The sequence below is a fragment of the Mchenga conophoros genome, linkage group LG2, assembly GCF_057382185.1.
Source record: "Mchenga conophoros isolate Kocher_MC1m ecotype Shallow Benthic linkage group LG2, M_conophoros_male_GT1.1, whole genome shotgun sequence".
In the NCBI taxonomy this organism is placed as follows: Eukaryota; Metazoa; Chordata; class Actinopteri; order Cichliformes; family Cichlidae; genus Mchenga; species Mchenga conophoros.
This window is the reverse complement of record NC_140527.1, coordinates 28,362,155-28,382,316: the sequence shown is the minus strand read 5'-3', so window position 1 is coordinate 28,382,316 and position 20,162 is coordinate 28,362,155. Positions and strand designations below refer to the sequence as shown.

The following is a 20,162-nucleotide window of genomic DNA, read 5'->3' as shown; positions in this document are numbered from 1 at the left end:
CTGCACAAAGGCAAAATTTATGCACTATTTGCCCAAATATATGTATACAATGTAGCCAGTTTCTTCCATATTATAGATGAAGTGTAAGCTGATACTGGGCACAATGTTCCCTCTAAACTGCGCGCGTGCGCAATTGCGCACTGCTGGCACGGTCTCTCCGCACAGAAAATCTGCGTTGCGCACAAAAAAAAATCTAACCTGAATTGAAATTAAAATTAAAACTTTAACAATTCTGTTTTGCAGTGTTAGTCAGTAAGTGAATGGCTGCTCCCGTATGGGATTAGAACGATGCCACCTTATCCCATAGTCCAGCCAATGATGCGATTCACATTCGTATTGACAGGCTATGACAGCGTCCTTATGTGCCGACACCGGTGTTTTAGCTAGCAAAGCGGCTGATGTGGAGTGAATCTACGTTAATGACAACGTGTACAACCATTGGAGATGTGAGCAGGACAGACGGAACAATTGACGGAAAAAGTGTGGACTTTACAGGGAGTGCAGAATTATTAGGCAAGTTGTATTTTTGAGGAATAATTTTATTATTGAACAACAACCATGTTCTCAATGAACCCAAAAAACTCATTAATATCAAAGCGGAATGTTTTTGGAAGTAGTTTTTAGTTTGTTTTTAGTTTTAGCTATTTTAGGGGGATATCTGTGTGTGCAGGTGACTATTACTGTGCATAATTATTAGGCAACTTAACAAAAAACAAATATATACCCATTTCAATTATTTATTTTTACCAGTGAAACCAATATAACATCTCCACATTCACAAATATACATTTCTGACATTCAAAAACAAAACAAAAACAAATCAGCGACCAATATAGCTACCTTTCTTTGCAAGGACACTCAAAAGCCTGCCATCCATGGATTCTGTCAGTGTTTTGATCTGTTCACCATCAACATTGCGTGCAGCAGCAACCACAGCCTCCCAGACACTGTTCAGAGAGGTGTACTGTTTTCCCTCCTTGTAAATCTCACATTTGATGATGGACCACAGGTTCTCAATGGGGTTCAGATCAGGTGAACAAGGTGGCCATGTCATTAGTTTTTCTTCTTTTATACCCTTTCTTGCCAGCCACGCTGTGGAGTACTTGGACGCATGTGATGGAGCATTGTCCTGCATGAAAATCATGTTTTTCTTGAAGGATGCAGACTTCTTCCTGTACCACTGCTTGAAGAAGGTGTCTTCCAGAAACTGGCAGTAGGACTGGGAGTTGAGCTTGACTCCATCCTCAACCCGAAAAGGCCCCACAAGCTCATCTTTGATGATACCAGCCCAAACCAGTACTCCACCTCCACCTTGCTGGCGTCTGAGTCGGACTGGAGCTCTCTGCCCTTTACCAATCCAGCCACGGGCCCATCCATCTGGCCCATCAAGACTCACTCTCATTTCATCAGTCCATAAAACCTTAGAAAAATCAGTCTTGAGATATTTCTTGGCCCAGTCTTGACGTTTCAGCTTGTGTGTCTTGTTCAGTGGTGGTCGTCTTTCAGCCTTTCTTAGCTTGGCCATGTCTCTGAGTATTGCACACCTTGTGCTTTTGGGCACTCCAGTGATGTTGCAGCTCTGAAATATGGCCAAACTGGTGGCAAGTGGCATCTTGGCAGCTGCACACTTGACTTTTCTCAGTTCATGGGCAGTTATTTTGCGCCTTGGTTTTTCCACACGCTTCTTGCGACCCTGTTGACTATTTTTGAAACGCTTGATTGTTCGATGATCATGCTTCAGAAGCTTTGCAATTTTGAGACTGCTGCATCCCTCTGCAAGATATCTCACTATTTTTGACTTTTCTGAGCCTGTCAAGTCCTTCTTTTGACCTATTTTGCCAAAGGAAAGGATGTTGCCTAATAATTATGCACACATGATATAGGGTGTTGATGTCATTAGACCACACCCCTTCTCATTACAGAGATGCACATCACCTATTATGCTTAATTGTTAGTAGGCTTTCGAGCCTATACAGCTTGGAGTAAGACAACATGCATGAAGAGGATGATGTGGACAAAATACTCATTTGCCTAATAATTCTGCACTCCCTGTATACCAGTTTTTAAATTGTGTTGATAGGCCACGTAAAACCAGAGTTATGATAAAAAAAATATATGCAATGTTTGGTTTTCTTCCTGAATATTATCATTGTTTATATTTACTGTGGAAGAAAAACGGCGTATGAGGAAAACGCTCCAATCAAAAAATGATATGGCAACAAGGCATTTAGTTGTTTAGGAAGAGGGAAGTTTTAGGAGTGATGGTGGTGTTTTGAAATGTGAGAGATTTGCGACGTTTAGCGCAAATCTTGTGTAGTTAGTGTGTAGTGTAGTCAGTAGTTTTGTTGTGTGTGTCAGAACAATGAGGCGACTGCTGAATGTTACAGGTGTTACAGGAGTGATACATCTCCTGTTGTCAGGCCTGCAGGTATCAGGCTGTTGTTCTCCTTTATCTCATAGTGGACAGAAATTATTTTTTGGAGTGGCACAAATAATTTGTGTGGCATCAAATTTGATGCAGAACAGATGATTGTTCTGTAAATAGTTTGAAATGTTTATTTAAAAAACTGCCTTGGATGCTTTTTAGGTAAACAGCTGCAAAAAACTTTTTACTTTTTTGAAGAAGTAACTATATAAATAATTGCCCAACATTGGTCATTATATACTGTATTTTGCAGACAGAGAGTTACAGGACTCTCTCCCAGACCACAGACTCATACTCATAATACAAGTCAGAGCTTTATAAAAAAAAAAAAGAAAAAAAAAAAGAAAGTTGTGTTTTCAAAATTGGAGTACAAGTTATTATTATTTTTACTTCCAATAGTGTTAACAAACTGCACAGGTCATGAACAAGATTTTTTTTTAAATTGTCATTGTAAGTGGGTTAAAGTATAGTCTAACGTAAATGTTGTAATTTGATTATTTTAATAAACCATGTAACTTGGATGGATTCGATGCTGGCGTGACCACAGTGCACACGTCTGCTGTTGCTCACAGTGATCCAAGTGTCCTCTCAGGGAGTTTGTGTGTTCGCTTAGACACATGAAAAATTAGAGGGAACATTGCTGGGCAAGCAGATGGTATTATTCAAAGATATAAAGACGTGTGTGTGTGTGTGTGTGTGTGTGTGTGTGTGTGTGTGTGTGTGTGTGTGTGTGTGTGTGTGTGTGTGTGTGTAGTGAATCACTCTATAACAAAATATTTCCCAATACTTTCCACCTGTACTTGTCTCCGTAACATTAAATTCTCGATGTCATTTAATATTAAACTGCAGCTGACTGAGCCAGTGACGACCGGTTAGCGCATGCGCAAGCAGACCTAACAACAAGCGATCGGTTGTGAGATTCTGGTAATATGGGCATAGCTTTGGTATTTTAATGCTTCGGATAACGTAGAGTCAAATGAACAAAGGCTTGAAAATATTTTACTGTTACTACACGTGCACTGTAATTGCATTTCGGCCTTATCACTATGCCGGTAAGTCCCCACGCATGTTTGCATTTTTGTTTTGTTTGCAAACTGGGTTCCTCCCTTCCTCTGCTGATGTGATGCTAACCGGTTAGCACAGCTAACCTAGCCGTTGTTGTTGCTGTAGGATACAAAAAACCCCGCAGACTCATTCTTCCGACGTTGGGTTTTGCGTGTCACCTCAGATTTGGTGTTCTTGAGTGGTGCTTGCTAGCTAGCATTGTCATTTATGTTACTAGTCCAAGCGTATTTTTGCATAGCAAAAAAAGCTAGCGGCAAATGCAAAGCAGGTAACTCAAGCATAACCTCACCGTTAGCTAGCTTCTACAAATGTTACCCTCAGATTTAGTCCAAACTAATAAACTAGCTCCACTGAATCGACCTGACAGCTCTGCCCTTATATCCATGTTCGTAAAATAAAAGTTATTGCTACGTACTAGAAATAACTGTCTTTATTATGGTATTGTGGTCCTTTTTTTTTTTTTTCCAGAGCCATAAGGTTGAGAAGCAGGAGGTCAGCGATAACGTTAAGGTCGTGGTGAGATGTCGTCCCCTCAACCAGAAAGAGACGACGATGGGCCACAAACAGGCCGTCATAGTGGATGAGATGCGTGGGACCATCACAGTCAACAAGCTGGAGACCCCCCACGAACCTCCCAAGACCTTTACTTTTGACACTGTTTTTGGTCCTGACAGTAAACAGCTGGATGTCTACAATCTCACAGCCCGCCCCATCATTGACTCAGTGTTAGAGGGTTACAATGGTATATTTAATGCGACTACACACATTGCTTTTTCAAATTAAGAAACCATTGCTGTTCTCTTTATTGGATTGTAAACTTTGCATTTTTTTCTTCTTTCTTATTTTCCACATGCATTATTTGAAGTAATGATTTTTATTTTCTTCTGTCCATTTCAGGCACAATCTTTGCATATGGGCAGACTGGCACAGGAAAAACTTTCACAATGGAGGGTGTGAGAGCGGTGCCAGGGCTCAGAGGGATAATCCCAAATTCCTTTGCTCATATTTTTGGGCACATTGCCAAGGCAGAGGGTGACACAAGGTAAGACCACAATCAGTTACACACAATTGATCCAGTCAATTGCAGACAACTTGGCAAAGAACAAGTTACATCTTTAGGACTTTTGTTAGTAGCAGCATTGTCACTAAAATGCATAGTTTGTTTCCATTTCTTTAGTCTACGCAAAAGCCAAAGATAACACTGTTTGACAGGCATAAAATAGTATTTTTGCACCAGCAAGGTGATTCCCAAACAGCTGTTAGCCAAAAACCTGGCAACTAGTATAGACCTGACACACAACCTAAGAGATTCAACTGCCCTTTCATTTGATCCATTTATGGTTAGCTGAAGCCTTGTTATAAATTGTGGCTGTCAAGAAGCCACAGTAGTGTATGTCAAAGGTGTAATGAGGATGTCTGTAACTGGCTTCACATAAACTCAGTCTTTGGTGAAGTGCGATGTTTATCCTCAAGTGTTGATCAAAGGAGCTTGCAAAGAAAAGCGTCTGGACTTCTTTAAGTTGCTTGAAGACATTTCACCTCTCATCCGAGAAGCTTCTTCAGTTCTAAGGTCAAATGGTGGAGAGTCCCAGATATAACCTAGTGGGAGTAACCCCCCACAGAGGGACAAAAGGACCCCCTGATGATCCTCTAATCGCCTGAGCCACACCCAGTTTCACACCTTGGCTCAGGCGATTTTTTTAAATTCAAATTATTTAAAGGCTCCAAACCTTTAAGGGCTCTAAACAGAGCTCTTAAAGGTTTTGACCTAAACTGTTACAGGTAAAATATTTACAATTTACAGTTTGAAGTCTTAGTGAGTGTCTGATTTGCACTTACCTTCCACAGGTTTTTAGTTCGTGTTTCATACCTGGAGATTTACAACGAAGAGGTGCGGGATTTGTTGGGAAAGGACCAGCTGCAGAGGCTAGAGGTAACACTGCATTTACAATGAGTAACTTTTAACAAAGCGGTTCGGATAAAGTTGGCATTAAGGACACTATAGTCTTATCCATATATGACTATAGTATATTATTGCACGGTCTATACCTTGCAATATAAAGTGCCTTGAGGCGACTGTTGTGATTTTTAAATAGAATTGAATTGAACTGAAACCTTCCAGAAGATGGCTAAATTAATTTGATTATGTTCAGTGTTTTGCTAGTGTATTTCTGACAGCAGCTTTTCAACATTATGGTGTTGATTTTTTTTTTTTATGACAGGTGAAAGAAAGACCAGATGTTGGCGTGTACATAAAAGACCTGTCTGGTTACGTCGTGAACAATGCTGATGACATGGACAGGATCATGACACTGGGCCACAAAAACCGTAAGCAGAACACAGGCAGTACTGAAAGTGAAATAGATGCCACAAAGCTAAATGCTGATCTTCATTCCTCCTAACTGAGATATTTATCTCTTGTGATTAAAAAAAAAAAACCACACGTCAGAGTAAAAGGCTCTCACCCTACTTGTAGTAAATGGAAAATGGTGACTGCTAAAGAGTAAATGGGGAAATATGCAAAAATAACATTTTCAAAGTTTTAATTTCAGGTTCTGTTTTAATGTTACTGAATCAATCACCGTAATTATATTGTCTGGTCAAACCCTATTGTGGTATTTTTAGGGTCTGTTGGAGCCACAAACATGAATGAACATAGCTCGCGCTCTCATGCTATTTTTACCATCACCATCGAGTGCAGCGAGAAGGGCGTAGACGGCAACCAGCATGTGCGCATGGGAAAACTTCATCTGGTTGACCTTGCGGTATGTACTCTTGTACTACTAAACTAAAGGAGATGATATTGATATTGGGTGATATTGGGTGTATGTACTATATTCTTACAGTCCATGATTAATTAAATATAGACTTTCACTACTTACAGGGCTCAGAAAGACAGGGCAAGACTGGAGCCACAGGTCAGCGTTTAAAGGAAGCAACAAAGATAAATCTGTCTCTCTCCACGCTGGGTAATGTCATCTCAGCCCTGGTGGATGGCAAGAGCACTCACGTTCCCTACAGGAACTCAAAACTGACCCGACTACTCCAGGATTCACTCGGTGGAAACTCCAAAACAATGATGGTACTGCTAAATTTGGGAAGCAGCGTGCTGTTGTCTTTGCAAGGATGGAAGGATTTATTATAATTAGAGAAACCTTGAATTCTTGCTTAAACCATAGATGTGTTTTTGAAAAATACTTTGGGTGATCTGTTTTGCTGTAACACCACAAAACAACTAACTCCTGACCTAACTAAAAAGCCAACTAACCCTTAAATTGAGGGGGACTTTTACAGTATTTTAAATGTTGAATTGAAAGTTTTTGCCTCACTTCTTTAAATGCAACACTTTAATTCCCTCCAGTGTGCAAATATAGGACCTGCAGACTACAACTATGATGAGACCATCAGTACCCTTCGCTATGCCAATAGGGCTAAAAACATCAAAAACAAAGCCAGGATCAACGAGGATCCTAAAGATGCCCTGCTGCGTCAGTTTCAGAAAGAGATCGAGGAGCTCAAGAAAAAGCTGGAAGAAGGTAAAAAACCAGAGCTTGAAGAAATCATTGCACTTTTTGATTTGCATATAATTTTTAACGCCACGTCTTTGTGAAATGCCACTTTGTGACGCATCTAGGTGAAGAGATCTCTGGCTCTGATGGCAGTGCATCAGAGGAGATGGATGAAGGTGACGATGAAGGAGGGGTGGCAGGAGATGGTCGAAGGAGAAGAAGAGGTAAAAACAGTTGTGAATGAGCACATAGATCGTTCAACCTTAAATCTGCTTACAGTGATGCTCTGCATAAGAGATGTTTTAGGCCTTATCACTGTCATCATTCTATTATGAGTCAGCACTGAGGTTGCTTTGATGCTGCTTGAATGTTCACAGTCTTCCTTAAACATAAGACCTCTTAGTTTCCCTGGTATTCTCACCTTCTTTTTTTAAAAAGTAGGTGTTAAATACTCATGAATTCGGTATGTGTTGCAGTGCTGGATGTTTTCTTGATGCTTTGTTCTATTTTTTTTTTTTTTTTTTTTTTATCTCAAATTGATGTGTGTGCATATTTTTCAGTTGGGACTTTTCTACTTGATATAGTATGAAGCTATTCTAAATTAATAGCAGCCAGACTGTCCGTATGCTGTGAGTAAGCTCGTCTGCTATGTTTGTTTATATGCATATGTGCACATTACAGAGCTGCAGTTGATATACCCGCAAACTGCAAAACAAACGCTGCTAGACCTTATCTCTCTTTTTTTATTTCTCATTGTGGGCTTTGTTGGGTATAGTACTTCCTCTTTTCCTTTACAGACAACATCAGTTCAAATTGTGACTGCACCTCCGCAGTGCCACTGTCCACTGAGGACAAACCTCAGAATAGTGAGTTAGAGCAGCACTCTGCTCACCAACCCACCTGCCTACAAATTTAAGCCCTTTTCACACATGAGACAGATACATTTGCTGTGCCGTGTACTTTTGCGCTTTATTGGCTGTTTGCTTTCATGAATACTAGACGCAGTTCTTTGACAAGTCTTGTTCCCATTTTAGTTTCCCCAAACAATGTAACCTTTTTAGACAGATGCTCCTAAGCAGTTTCACAGTAAAGTAAATATGATCCGTAATTATATAGTCTATATTTCTAGTTTTTTAAAGTTTTTTGCCCTCCGTATTTCCTAATTAGCTTGTTGCAACTCTTCGAATGGGGATTAAAATAAAGATTAAACGATGGCTTGTATGCTGTTTATAGTTTTTCTTGTTATGCTCTGTAAAAGAGCATGAATGAAAGCTGAATACCAACCTCATGTCTAATAAAGACAGAATTTTTTTTTCTTCATGCCGTGGATGTAGGTGGTTTTCTTTAGGGGATTTCCTAAGGCCTCGATGTCCCGTCAATGACTCAAGTAATTTGCTGCATTTCCTCTTTAGTGGTCAGCTTACCTAGTTACCTGTTACTATTTTTCACTGTGGTTATTGCAGTTGTCTGGGTTCTGAAGATTTTCTCAATTTTCACTATTTTTAGTGAAAATTCATATATATTTTTAATGTCCTCTTTGTTTGTTAAAAGCCTTGATCAGTTGATGTAATGGAGAAAGCCTTAAACCCCTTTATTTTTTCTTTTGTTATTATATTTACAATTAGCATCAGGATTGCATTGCTGGATTACAAGGAAGCATGCAATCTTTTGGGGTGTTGATCCTAGTTTGGTAATTCTACATTGTGTTTGTGAATTACAGGACATGTGTGAAAAGGGGCTTTGTACTATCCTTGACACACTGCCACTCCTGTAGGCTCACAGCGTAATCCCGCTTCCCGACTGCTCCACACACCTTCATTGTCATCTCCCAGGCCTTGTTAGGGTTTCCATAAAACTGATTGCAAGTTTGTCCGTTGAATGAAGGTGCTCATGCTGCAGATTCCTGAATCCACTCAGTCCATTAATTTGGGGTATCTGCCCAGCTGGACAACTCTTTGTGAAAGGTTGATGTTATCTGAAGAATATTTTCTATTATTCTTCTTTACAGATGACCCGAATGATCAGTTTTTGTGCATGACAGTTCAATATCCTCACTTTATACCTGCTCAAATTGTGATTTCTTTAAGACCTAATTCACCCACATTATGTTTCATTATGGGGTTTTTTTTCTTTCCTGTGTGTCTTATGACTGGCATCACTAAAAGATGCCTCTCATCTCATCAGCATTTTTATTTTTACATATATATATATATATATATATATATATATATATATATATATATATATATATATATAATTTTGTTTCAATTTATAGAGATGTAAGACTTTCCGAATCACTCTGTAATGTGTTGCTCTTTCTTTCTCCTCCTTTTGGTGCAAATGATGCCTGTCTGACTTGCTATACACCTCTTAATTGAAGAAGAAAGAGGTTGGTGTAAGAGTCTACATGGTCAAACTGTCCTTTACAAACAATGTTTTTTGCTCACTTAAAATGATCAAGATTGCCAACACGTGCTTTAGTAGCTTTTCACTAACCGATTGGATAACTGCTGATTGTATAAGCACTGCTAGCATTTTTCTGTTTGTCCATTGTCTGACTGCCACCCTTAATACTTACTCTTTTCATAAGCACCATATCATCCTCGCATTTCTTATAGTTTCCCTTATTCATAGGTTTTGCATATACTAACTTTGATTATTTAATACTGTGCACTAGCAAGCTAGAAACATATGCACATGGATCCTACTAGCATTCCCTTTATAAGGACTCATTCAGAAGACCAACAGGTTTGCTCAGAAACTGCACAGATTAAATAATACTAATGCTGATTGTTAAAGAGGAATGAATCTGCCTTTAAATGATCCAATACCTATACAGTGACAAGTGCTTGTTAAACAACCACTAAGGCTCTTTGCTGTCCTATGTGTGTCTGTTCAGGAAGGAAGAAGGTTTCCCCAGACAAGATGGTGGAGATGCAGGCAAAGATTGAAGAGGAAAGAAAGGCTTTGGAGGCCAAGCTAGACATGGAGGAGGAGGAGAGGAACAAGGCAAGAGCAGAGCTTGAGAAGAGGGAGAAGGACCTTCTTAAAGCCCAGTGAGTCAATAAAGAGAAAATAAATTCTATTTTTGATTAAAAATCATTTGTGGTATTTGCTAATTTTGGTAATTGGTGGGCCTTTTAAAATGTCAGGCAGGAGCATCACCTCCTGCTAGAGAAATTGTCGGCTTTAGAAAAGAAGGTGATTGTGGGTGGGGTGGACCTCTTGGCCAAAGCTGAGGAGCAGGAGAAGCTTTTGGAGGAGTCCAACAATGAACTCGAAGAGCGTCGCAAGAGAGCAGAGCAGCTGCGGAAGGAACTGGAGGAAAAAGAGGTACGGATAAATAACGTCACTGAATCCACGCATTATCTCATCCTTTCCTAAGTTTGGCAGCTGATAGTCACGCTGTTGACGGTAATGTCACAATAATGAATCAGCATTACCACTTGGGAAATTCTTCTTTACCTGTTGTACCACATTGTAACCACAATAAAGCAACACATACATTCGGAAATTAAACCTGTAACCCATATCTGTCAGCTACCCTGGAGAGAATATCTCATGTATGTATGTTTTGTTTGCTTGCTGACCAGTGGTTTAAAAAAAACCAGCTAAATTAATAGTTTTACAATTTGTTTTAGTTTTTTTGTTTATTTTTGGGCAACATTTTGCTTCAAAAAATTGCGACTCTTTTGCCACTCATAGCTAACCATTATCCTGTCGTGCTTCACTGAGATGACAGGATATGCTGACAGTTACATTGCTTGTTTTTTAGAGAAATTATTGCATCACTGTGGTTGGAAATATGGTTAGAAGTTAATACTACACACTTTCATGTGCAAATTGATTATGATCGATGTTCAGATAAAAGTTGAAACTCATGTCCTTTTAGTTTAATGTCTGAATTAAAGATATTTGAAAGCTTTATTTTTTTCTTATTATTATTATTAAAAGTGATATTTTGATTTTTTGCTGTTTATTTGTGGCTGTTCCTGCTTGCAGCTCGATGGTATAATGTCCTTTACCATACACACAATATATTTTTGTAAACCCAAACAAAAGCTTGCAAAAGTACCTTGATTGTGCATAATCACAAACCTCGTCCCTCTTAAAACAGCAAGAACGTTTGGATATAGAAGAGAAGTATACTAGCCTGCAGGAAGAGGCTCAAGGAAAGACCAAGAAGCTGAAGAAAGTATGGACCATGCTGATGGCTGCCAAATCTGAAGTAAGTTTAACAAAGGGTTGCACCATAAATGATCATTATTCTTTGACTTGTTCCCTGTCGGGACAGAAGGGTGACCATTATGAGACACTAAAGTATTGCTATTATTAATTGTGTATGCAGCATGTATATTCAGATTTAATCAAATAGCTCTTTGTGGCTAGATGTATTATCAGTTTAGCAGAAACTGATCCGCTAGCATTGTTGTTTTTCATCGGTTAGATGGCAGATCTGCAGCAAGAGCATCACAGAGAAATCGAAGGCCTCCTCGAGAATATCCGCCAGCTGAGCCGAGAACTCCGGCTCCAGATGCTCATCATAGACAACTTTATTCCCCAGGAATACCAGGTGTGTGTGCGTGCGTGCGCGCGCATGTGTGGGCTTTTAAGAGAAGTCCAGATAACGCAATGACAGTAGAAGTACTGTAATATTAGACATCTTTAGTTACAAGGCTAATCTGATACTTGTATTTACCTGTTATTTAAACATACACACATTAAGCATACATCATCTAAATCTGACATGAATTGAGTGGGGTTGTTTTTATATTGTTGTTGGCTTTATTTATTGTTGTTTTACTTCTGCTTCCTCTACATCAGGGGTCGGCAACCCTAGGCACCCGTGCCAGGGTTAAGTGATGGCACGACCATAGCTGGACTGGCCATCGGGCATACCGGGCATTTGTTCGGTGGGCCGCTGATTTTTTTTTTTTGTTTGTTTGTTTTTGTAACGGTATAAACAATGAAAGGTAGTAGATTGGCCAGATGCTGGCCGGTGTGTAAAAATAACTCAGTTTTTGGTGGTGGATATGGCGTAGCTTCCACAGATTCAGTAATATTAGCAAGTGGTGGCCAGCAGGTGGATGAGAGAAAGGGGAGGCAACAGGAGAGACCAGAGGCGGGGCCGGTCCGAGTGTCAGGTGAACTGAACTTTAGGTAAGAAGTTATGACTTGCAGTCTATCTGGGTCAGATATAAACCAAGTTTAGGTGGAGTTTATTTTCGTTGTGCTGACTTTTTACAGTCAGTTACAATAACTAGTACTGCGTACTAGCTAGCACGACAGAGTTTCTATACAGCTGGGTGGGTGCTTTGATGTTACTGATAGTGAACTTTATTTTATTCATACGGTTAGTTAGTAGAGTTGCCAACCATCCCGTAAAAAGACGGAATCGTCCTGTGTTCAGAGAAAATATTACGCGTTTCGTATTGAGCTGAAAAGGAACACAGTTTGTCCTGTACTTCAGCTACAGTGAAAAAGGCACAAAGCTGGAGTTTTTCTATCTTTATGCTGTCAGCTGCATCTTCTCCTCTCATTCTCTCCCCTCCCTCTCCTGTTGCTACTTCAATCATGAAACTGATCAATGAGCAGCTGATCGGCTTTTCTCTCTTGTTTGTTTATCGCCCACTTTGCGCCAGAAAGAGGAAACCGCTGGATTTCGCGCTAAACAACAGCAGCATGTTCAAGCTTGATCAGCTGTTGTTAGAATTTATTTAATATTAATTTCTAGTATCAGCTGATGTTTGCTGGAGCCACAGCCGTAAAAGCTGCTGGTCATGATGTCGGTTTGGATATGTGGTGAGAGGGAAACATGAAGATGAAACCAGGAGATGTTCTTACTGAATCATCAGAGCTGAACAGGTGATGGAGAAACAGGTTTACCTTTTAGGTGACATGAATGAGTTGAAGGGAAGTTATGAACTGTTTCTGAGAGACAAATAACACCAGCATCCTTTTCTATGTAACTGACAGTTGGTAACTGTGCAGGGGCGGGTCTAGCAAAGTTTTGCTAGGGGGCCAGGCAGGGCATTTACAGGGAAAGGTGGGGCACAAAGAAAAACTTTCTTATTCTCATTTAAAATGTCTGGCTGTTATTAAATAATTATCTGAAGCTTACAACCAAAGTTTTTATCTGACGTAAAATGTATAGAAATCATACATATACCAACAAGATTGTACATCACTGTCACAACAGCATTTGTTTTCATTCAAAGGCTTTATAGCTTTAATACCTGGTGGGCCGGTCTCTAGTCAAAATGCCTGGGCTGTTTTTTTGTTTTTGTTTTTTTTTTGTCCCAGTCCAGCCCTGGGCAAGACACGCAGTGAATTAATCTGAGAAGGTGCATTAAAAAATAAATGGTCGCGCCAGCGGTGCACATCAGAAATGAGCTGCATAGACATATTAGTTGTGCCACTTCTTAATGACGGTATCTTAGCTAACAACCCCAACTACCAGATTCAACTTGTAATTGGCTAAAAATAACTTAGCCTACTGGTGAGAGGGATGTTGTTAGCTTTCCACATTCCGACACTTCAAAAGCTTCAGGAGCTTTCCGCTCAGCACAGCATCAGCACCATGGAAATACACGGATACAGACTCGTTTTTGGGACTTTCAGGTGTATGGACCAATGTTTTATTTTCTGATCACACCAGAAAGCTTTAATGAGCAGCTGGATTTGTCTTGCATTAACTGGCTGAGTTAATGCCAGTTAATGCAACATCGAAGCACCTGGAATCCACAGCTGTGCGTGTTCATGGAGCTGCATTTTCACCTGCTGGACATCACTACCTGACAAGTTTAACTGTCTTCAAAACATTGCAGAGGCCTTATTGACAGTATTTGGCTCTGCATGTCTGTGTGAGCAGATTTTCTCTCACATGAAGAGTGTCCTCAGGTAGCCGTCTGAATGCTGGACACTTGAAGACCTGTGTCTCTGAGTGGGAGACCAGAGATCACATTAACATGTGTATCCCTGTATTAACAAACATGCCATATTGGCTCAGTTTATTTTTCTTATCATTGTTGTGAGGAAATAGCATTTTCTGTTGTACAGTTCATTTGCTGTTATGGAGTTCTTGTTATGGATAAAAAGTGTCTTTTTTTATGTTTCAAAATAGCTGATAACTATTCGCTGATAGCTGCAAACATCTGCAAACAAATATAATTCTATGAAGTGGTTCTATATAGTGTGTAACTGTTAATATAGAGCGTTATTAAATTTATTGCTAATGCAATCATATGACACACTGACTTCTGAGGAAATTTTAGACGGCACTCGTCATCAGAAAGGTTGCCTACCCCTGCTCTACATCTTTTGTCATAGAGACACAGTTCAGACACCTTGTGCATGTGTTTTACTCTTTCTGAATTATTTAATAATTTTTAATTAATAATTTGTTTTGAAAATCTGCCCTTACTCAAAGTAATGGTAGGTCTGAATTGGACTAATTAACTGTCAGATGTTAGAATCAAAACAATTGTCTCTAACCTGCCCACAGTTTTCAATCTTTAGGCATGAATTTTTGTCTTGTATGCTGAATGACCCCTCCTTTTACTTACAGGAATTAACCAACATGCTTGAAAATGTCAGCTTTGATAATTATAGCTGCCAATTATTTATTTGAAGTTATCAAGATGATCAGATTGTGTGAGATTTTCAAAATAAAAGCCATATTAAAAACTGAAGGATATACTTAGAAATATCACATTTTCTAAATAAAACCCTATTGTTATTGTTGTTCTTTCCATATTTTTTTCCAATGTTTTTAACAATGATTAAAAAAAACAACCAAAAGTCTCACAGTAGCAACAAACCCCTCTGTTTCTTTTTTGGTTGTTGTTTTTTTTTTTCCAGAAATTCCACATATTTGATCCACATAATGAAAGTTTTGATTATTAGTGAACTTCTGTAAATCTTTAATCCTGATATGGTATTAACGATTATTAATGGGGAAATGGTATTTGTAGGAAGATGTCAGTTGTAATGACATGCCACTGACAGTAATGAATAGCATTTTCCTAAAGATCTGTGCCTTTGTTAATAAGAGAGAGGATTTGTTACTGCTGGACCTTTGTGAATTTTGCCAACCAGCAACAGAGTGACTGTTGTGACCAAATAATTATTTTTCACATCTACAAACATACATTTAAATTTTGTTTCATATATTCCAGGAAATTAAAAGAAGAGCATCCAAGCCAGATGTTGTAGAGTAGACCGCAAACAGAGTAACACAGGGTCAGATTTAATCAGCTTTACTTTGGCCAACACACATCCATAGGAGAAGAAGCTATTAAGGTTTATCTACTAATTTAAAACAGGATGTTTGCGTAGTACGATGTTGTTAGAAAGCTATGTTGTAGTGCTGAATGAGATGTTGTGACAGATATACAAGCCAAATTTGTTTTTACCAAAGTACCTACAAAAAGACATAGACTGTGCGATAGTGCTCTTCACAGTATGTGTGCGCACATCAGCAGGAAGACAAAAAGCTGCGTTTGTAATTTGTTTGACAAACACATAATTTCTGTAGCTTTGCCTCTGTACACCACAACAGTGAATTTTCAATCCATCAATATGTGATTGAAGCGCAGACTTTGAGCTTGAATTGGAGGGGTTTATGAAAATGTGGCAGACCAATTAACGTCACAGACCAGGATCGTCAAGTGCTGAAAGGGCACGACACGCTCTGATGACCCAGTAACTGTAGAGCTCCTAGCCTCCTCTGCCAGTAATAACATCACAGAAACTAATGTGCCTCTAGCTAGGCATGGGTTTCCATGGGCGAGCAGCTCTAGTAGGTGTTGTGTGTAGGTTACCAAGTATTTTGTCCAAGTCGTGTATATGTGCATAGTAGATGTGAAAAGAGATAACAGATTTCAAAAGTGGTGCAATTCAAAATCTAGTAGACATACATGCATTTAAACTCAGATGTACAAACTGGAAAAGCTGCTTCTTTCTTTACTCAAACATTAGTAATGAGCTTCCTGTACGATTACATTTTTACATGGGAAGCAACATCTACCAGCATTAAACATTTTCATTGAGAAGCAGGCAAACAGGAAGGTTGCATGGCCTTCCAAGTAGCCTACAAAACTGTCAGCTGACCAGTTTTTCTTTGACAAGCAGAAAGAAATGTTACTTTTGCTGTTTTCTCACCATGCAACATATCTCATCTTCAACTTCCAGATAGTGCTTCTGATAATCTCTCATGTTTTGCTTGTAGGAGATGATAGAGAACTATGTGCACTGGAATGAGGACATTGGAGAGTGGCAGCTGGTGAGCTCACTTTGCACAGCTAATTCACACACTGGTGCACAGTCTAATCAGCATCCGTTTAAAGAGTTTCACTCCTTCTTTCTGGTGATTTGTCTCTCTTTTAGAAATGTGTGGCTTACACTGGCAACAACATGAGAAAACAGACCCCTGCTCCAGACAAAAAAGAAAAAGATGTGAGTTGTGGAAAGTTGTTTTTATGTAATCATTGATGTTGTGGATTTTTTTTTCTCTCTTTACATTGTAATTCTGACCTCTTTTCTTTTCTCCTTGTCACTGTAGCCATTTGAGGTGGATCTGTCTCATGTGTATCTAGCCTACACAGAGGAGAGTATGCGGCAGTCGCTGATGAAACTAGAGAGGCCCAGGACCTCTAAAAGTAGCAAGAGTGGCCGTCCCAAGACGGGGCGAAGGTAGAGAGCTTTCTACACAAATCAGTACCTTGTGTTTTAATATTGACTACCTGTCCCCTGTGTAGTTCACACACATTTTCCTCCCCCATCTACATTTGTCATAGCAGTATGTAATACACTTCTGTTTCCTCTTAGTTAACAAATATGAACTTGAATGTACAATGTACTTGAATGTGATTTGACCCAGTTTGGTTTGCATGGGTTGGACTGCATCTTGTCTGCAAGATGAATGACCGAAATGTTAAAAAAAGGAAGGAAAAAAAAAACTTCCACAATAATTTTTTTTTTTTTTTTTTTTAACAGGCCAGCTAATAGCTACCATTAACCAACAACACCAAAATTCAAACTTGCACCTCTTTCTAATGTTGGCCTTTTTATTCCCTTAGTGCTGAATTTGGATCAGATTATTGCTCCTGGCTGACTGTTGCAATCGCGTTCCTGCGCTTGCTTATCATGGAGAGAGATGGTTGATTTCTACTTAATTTTTCTGTTACCCCAGCTGCAGTTATCACAGAGGAAGATCTTCCTCACGTAGTTACACTGAGGCAGAGTTAAAGTACTAATCAGGTCAAACTGATTGTTTTTTTTGTTTTTTTTTTAGTTTAAGCTTAGATGCAAAAACAGATCAAGTGTAAATGGGTTCTTTAGATGCAGGGTTCAGAATAATTTGTTAAACAGTGAGCTGGTTATCTCCATGTGTACTTGTAGATCAGTGACATTTCTACTTATGTTTTATCTTTTTTGTTTTTTTGTTCTTGAGTTCGACTGCATGAATATGAAGTGCATGCAGTCCAAGTGAAGAACAGGGTGATCAATTTAAATATAGCGTTGAGTTCCTGAATATCGTTTGGGAACTCAAACATTTAGCAACTCTTCATAATTAGTGTATTTATAGCAGTTTGATATGAGCTGTAAGCATGATGGTGTTAGTCAATATCATGATATGCTGCTTTTCTGAGAACTGAGCAGGCTGAAAAGCTCTTTGAAATGCTTGATAACGTTTATCACACACCCATCTCCACACAGGAAAAGATCTGCAAAGCCAGACGCTGTGATCGAATCCCTTCTGCAGTGATGACAGCACAGAGGAGAGCCCCAGTGCACTGCAACTCTCGTGTTACCTGAAAGAAGCTGTTGGTCCAGTTTATGACCAAACACTATCTAAAAGATTATCTGCATACTTTAAATAACTCATACGGTTTTACATGTAAAAGAGTTGCACCTGTGATAGGACTTTAGACTTCTTGGCCTGGAGGACCTGTTATATGTATTGTGGTATTTTTATGTTGCTTTGGGACATTTTTCAGCTGCACCATAACCATAAATATATACATTTCTCTTTTGAAAATGTCTTAAATCCTGACAGAAGCTGACAGAAACAGAGCTGTGAGCTTCTAAACTGATTTCCTGCGATGTGACCAACTGGTTTGTGTTAAGTGGCTCGTGCGGATATTAATGTGTTATGATTAATTTCTGATTGCGTGTGCAATTTCACAGAAATCATTTGGGTAAAAGGTTAAAGTATTTAAATAATTATATACACGAAAAGTTTGCTTTATACTCGTTCCTGTAGGTAAGGAGCATAGGAGCATGCATGTCAGTCAACTCTTACTGCTAATAGCTAAAATAGGAAAGTCATCTTTTTATTGTCAGATGTCAGGACACTGTGTTATATTATTATAACGAGATACTACATGCATATGGTATGCCTTAGTATAATGCACTAGTAGGAATTTTTGTGAAGATGATTTCATTTCATGGTGTTTTATAGTAGAGGCAAAATGGCTTTTATTTGGTATCATACTGTATTATCATACTGTCAACTGTTTACAATCCCTAAACCACTGGGGGGTTTTTTTTGTTTTTGTTTTTTTTTTTTTTTTGGGGGGGGGGGTGTTATTTATTAAATTATTCCACATGTTTTATCTCACATTCTGGATGCTCTTTGTGTTTCAGAATTAAAATGTTAGAAACTAGAAGAGATTATCATGATTACACCACCACACCAGAAACAGCTCAGCTGGCTTTCAGAATGAATTTCTAAACTAACCTAATTGATGTCATATTTGTTTTTTCTTTATCTTTTGCATAAAACAACTTTTTACTGAACAGTTTTACCCACAAATACTTTCAGGGTGTGATTTACCAAGGATCCCCACCGCCCCCTGCTCTTTTGATCCCCCTGTGGGACAAACCAGAATACAGGTGGAAGTGATCTTGATCCCTCTTTTCATGATGGCACCACACATGAAAGATGATCGGACATGTTACACACGCCTGATCATCTGCATGAGCATTCCCAGCACAATGGTCCATCGATAACTTCATTTGTGAGAATCTTTTGTATTCTTTGTGCAGGCTGTGATCAGCTGATCTGTTCTGTTGTCAGCCTTGAGGTTTACTGCTCTTTGTGGATTTAACCGTCTGAATTCAGCATTTCATGTGCTGTCACAGCTCCTTACCAGCTCACAGGCAGTATCAAAGGTACAATCTTATGAGTAAAACTACACGCCCCATTTCAGAAGCCGAAAAGGTTTGCTACAACACCTAACAATGATCGGCTATCTTATTAAAAATAAGAGAATTTGTTTTAGACTTAAAGCTGAAAGTCATCAGTGCAACTGAATCAGCAAACTCTCATGTTTCCTTGTAGAAATAAATCATATTTATTCACATTATTTTTACATCATATTTATAGATGGTTGTCAGTGCACTTGCAGTGGGGTCCGCCCCACAGTTTGAGAACCACAGATCTAATCAAAAAGTGATCTTAAACACCACATCCTGCTCTACACTAGTCCAGTATAGTCCATTAGTGTAAACTGCACTAAATTTCCACATATTTTAATACCATTAAAATACCATATTTCAATAGCACAAAATTCCAGTGATTCAATTTGTTTTCAGGTCATTTCTTAATATGAAATAACTTCAGGGACACATGTACAGATCCACTGTCTGACTTAAAAATCTGCACATCATCGGGCAAAGCGGGGATGAAAGGGATAAAAGGATGTGCACACTGCTTTTGAATTTGATGGAGGAGTTATCGCCATGCCGTCAGCTGGAAGCAACGCTAGGCTTCAGCGCAAAGGAAATTAACTCGCCAGAAAGCATTTTGTATGTAACAGCAGATTTCAACATTCACTCACTAGTCGAAGGTTCCGGCTCGTCCCAGTTTAACCTCGATCTACATTGCAGCCATGCAGCAGGGCTTGCTATCTGTGTGACATCCTGCTGGAAACCACAGAGGCAGGCATCATTCACTGCATCAAATCAAAAGTTACAACTGGCGCCTCATGGTGATGTGAAACGGGTCACATAGCCGAGTCATTGTCATCTATTTATTGACTTTCAAACTGTGAAAGTCTGGTATTTGTGTCAGTAAATGAACCGGGGGTTGCCCTGCAGAGAGGTGGCTCAAAGAGGGATGAGGTGCTACAAATGGGCTGTTTCTGCTTTCCTGCGTG

The 20,162-nt window shown here is 39.2% G+C and overlaps 1 protein-coding gene across 2 annotated transcripts; it reads left to right on the top strand.

The window, feature by feature from the left end:
* Positions 1-3,295: 3,295 nt before the first annotated feature.
* kif3a (kinesin family member 3A) lies at positions 3,296-18,671 on the top strand. 2 transcript variants are annotated; one of them, XM_085292117.1, is made up of 18 exons: positions 3,296-3,477; positions 3,959-4,232; positions 4,388-4,532; positions 5,339-5,423; positions 5,713-5,818; positions 6,116-6,255; positions 6,375-6,572; positions 6,852-7,026; positions 7,125-7,223; positions 7,797-7,865; positions 9,899-10,055; positions 10,152-10,332; positions 11,117-11,227; positions 11,447-11,572; positions 16,229-16,282; positions 16,387-16,455; positions 16,562-16,692; positions 17,719-18,671. In XM_085292117.1, the coding sequence occupies exons 1-18, from the start codon at positions 3,472-3,474 to the stop codon at positions 17,765-17,767; spliced, it is 2,175 nt and encodes a 724-aa protein (XP_085148243.1). In that variant the 5' UTR covers positions 3,296-3,471; the 3' UTR covers positions 17,768-18,671. The 2 variants fall into 2 exon arrangements, with proteins under 2 accessions (XP_085148243.1, XP_085148251.1); XM_085292125.1 differs by lacking the exon at positions 7,797-7,865.
* The last annotated feature ends 1,491 nt before the right edge of the window (positions 18,672-20,162 follow it).

Excerpts from the sequence above, each read along its gene's own strand:
- kif3a (XM_085292117.1), top strand. Across the intron at positions 7,027-7,124 it reads CAAGAAAAAGCTGGAAGAAG|GTGAAGAGATCTCTGGCTCT; the intron begins GTAAAAAACCAG and ends TGACGCATCTAG. Across the intron at positions 11,573-16,228 it reads TTATTCCCCAGGAATACCAG|GAGATGATAGAGAACTATGT; the intron begins GTGTGTGTGCGT and ends TTTTGCTTGTAG.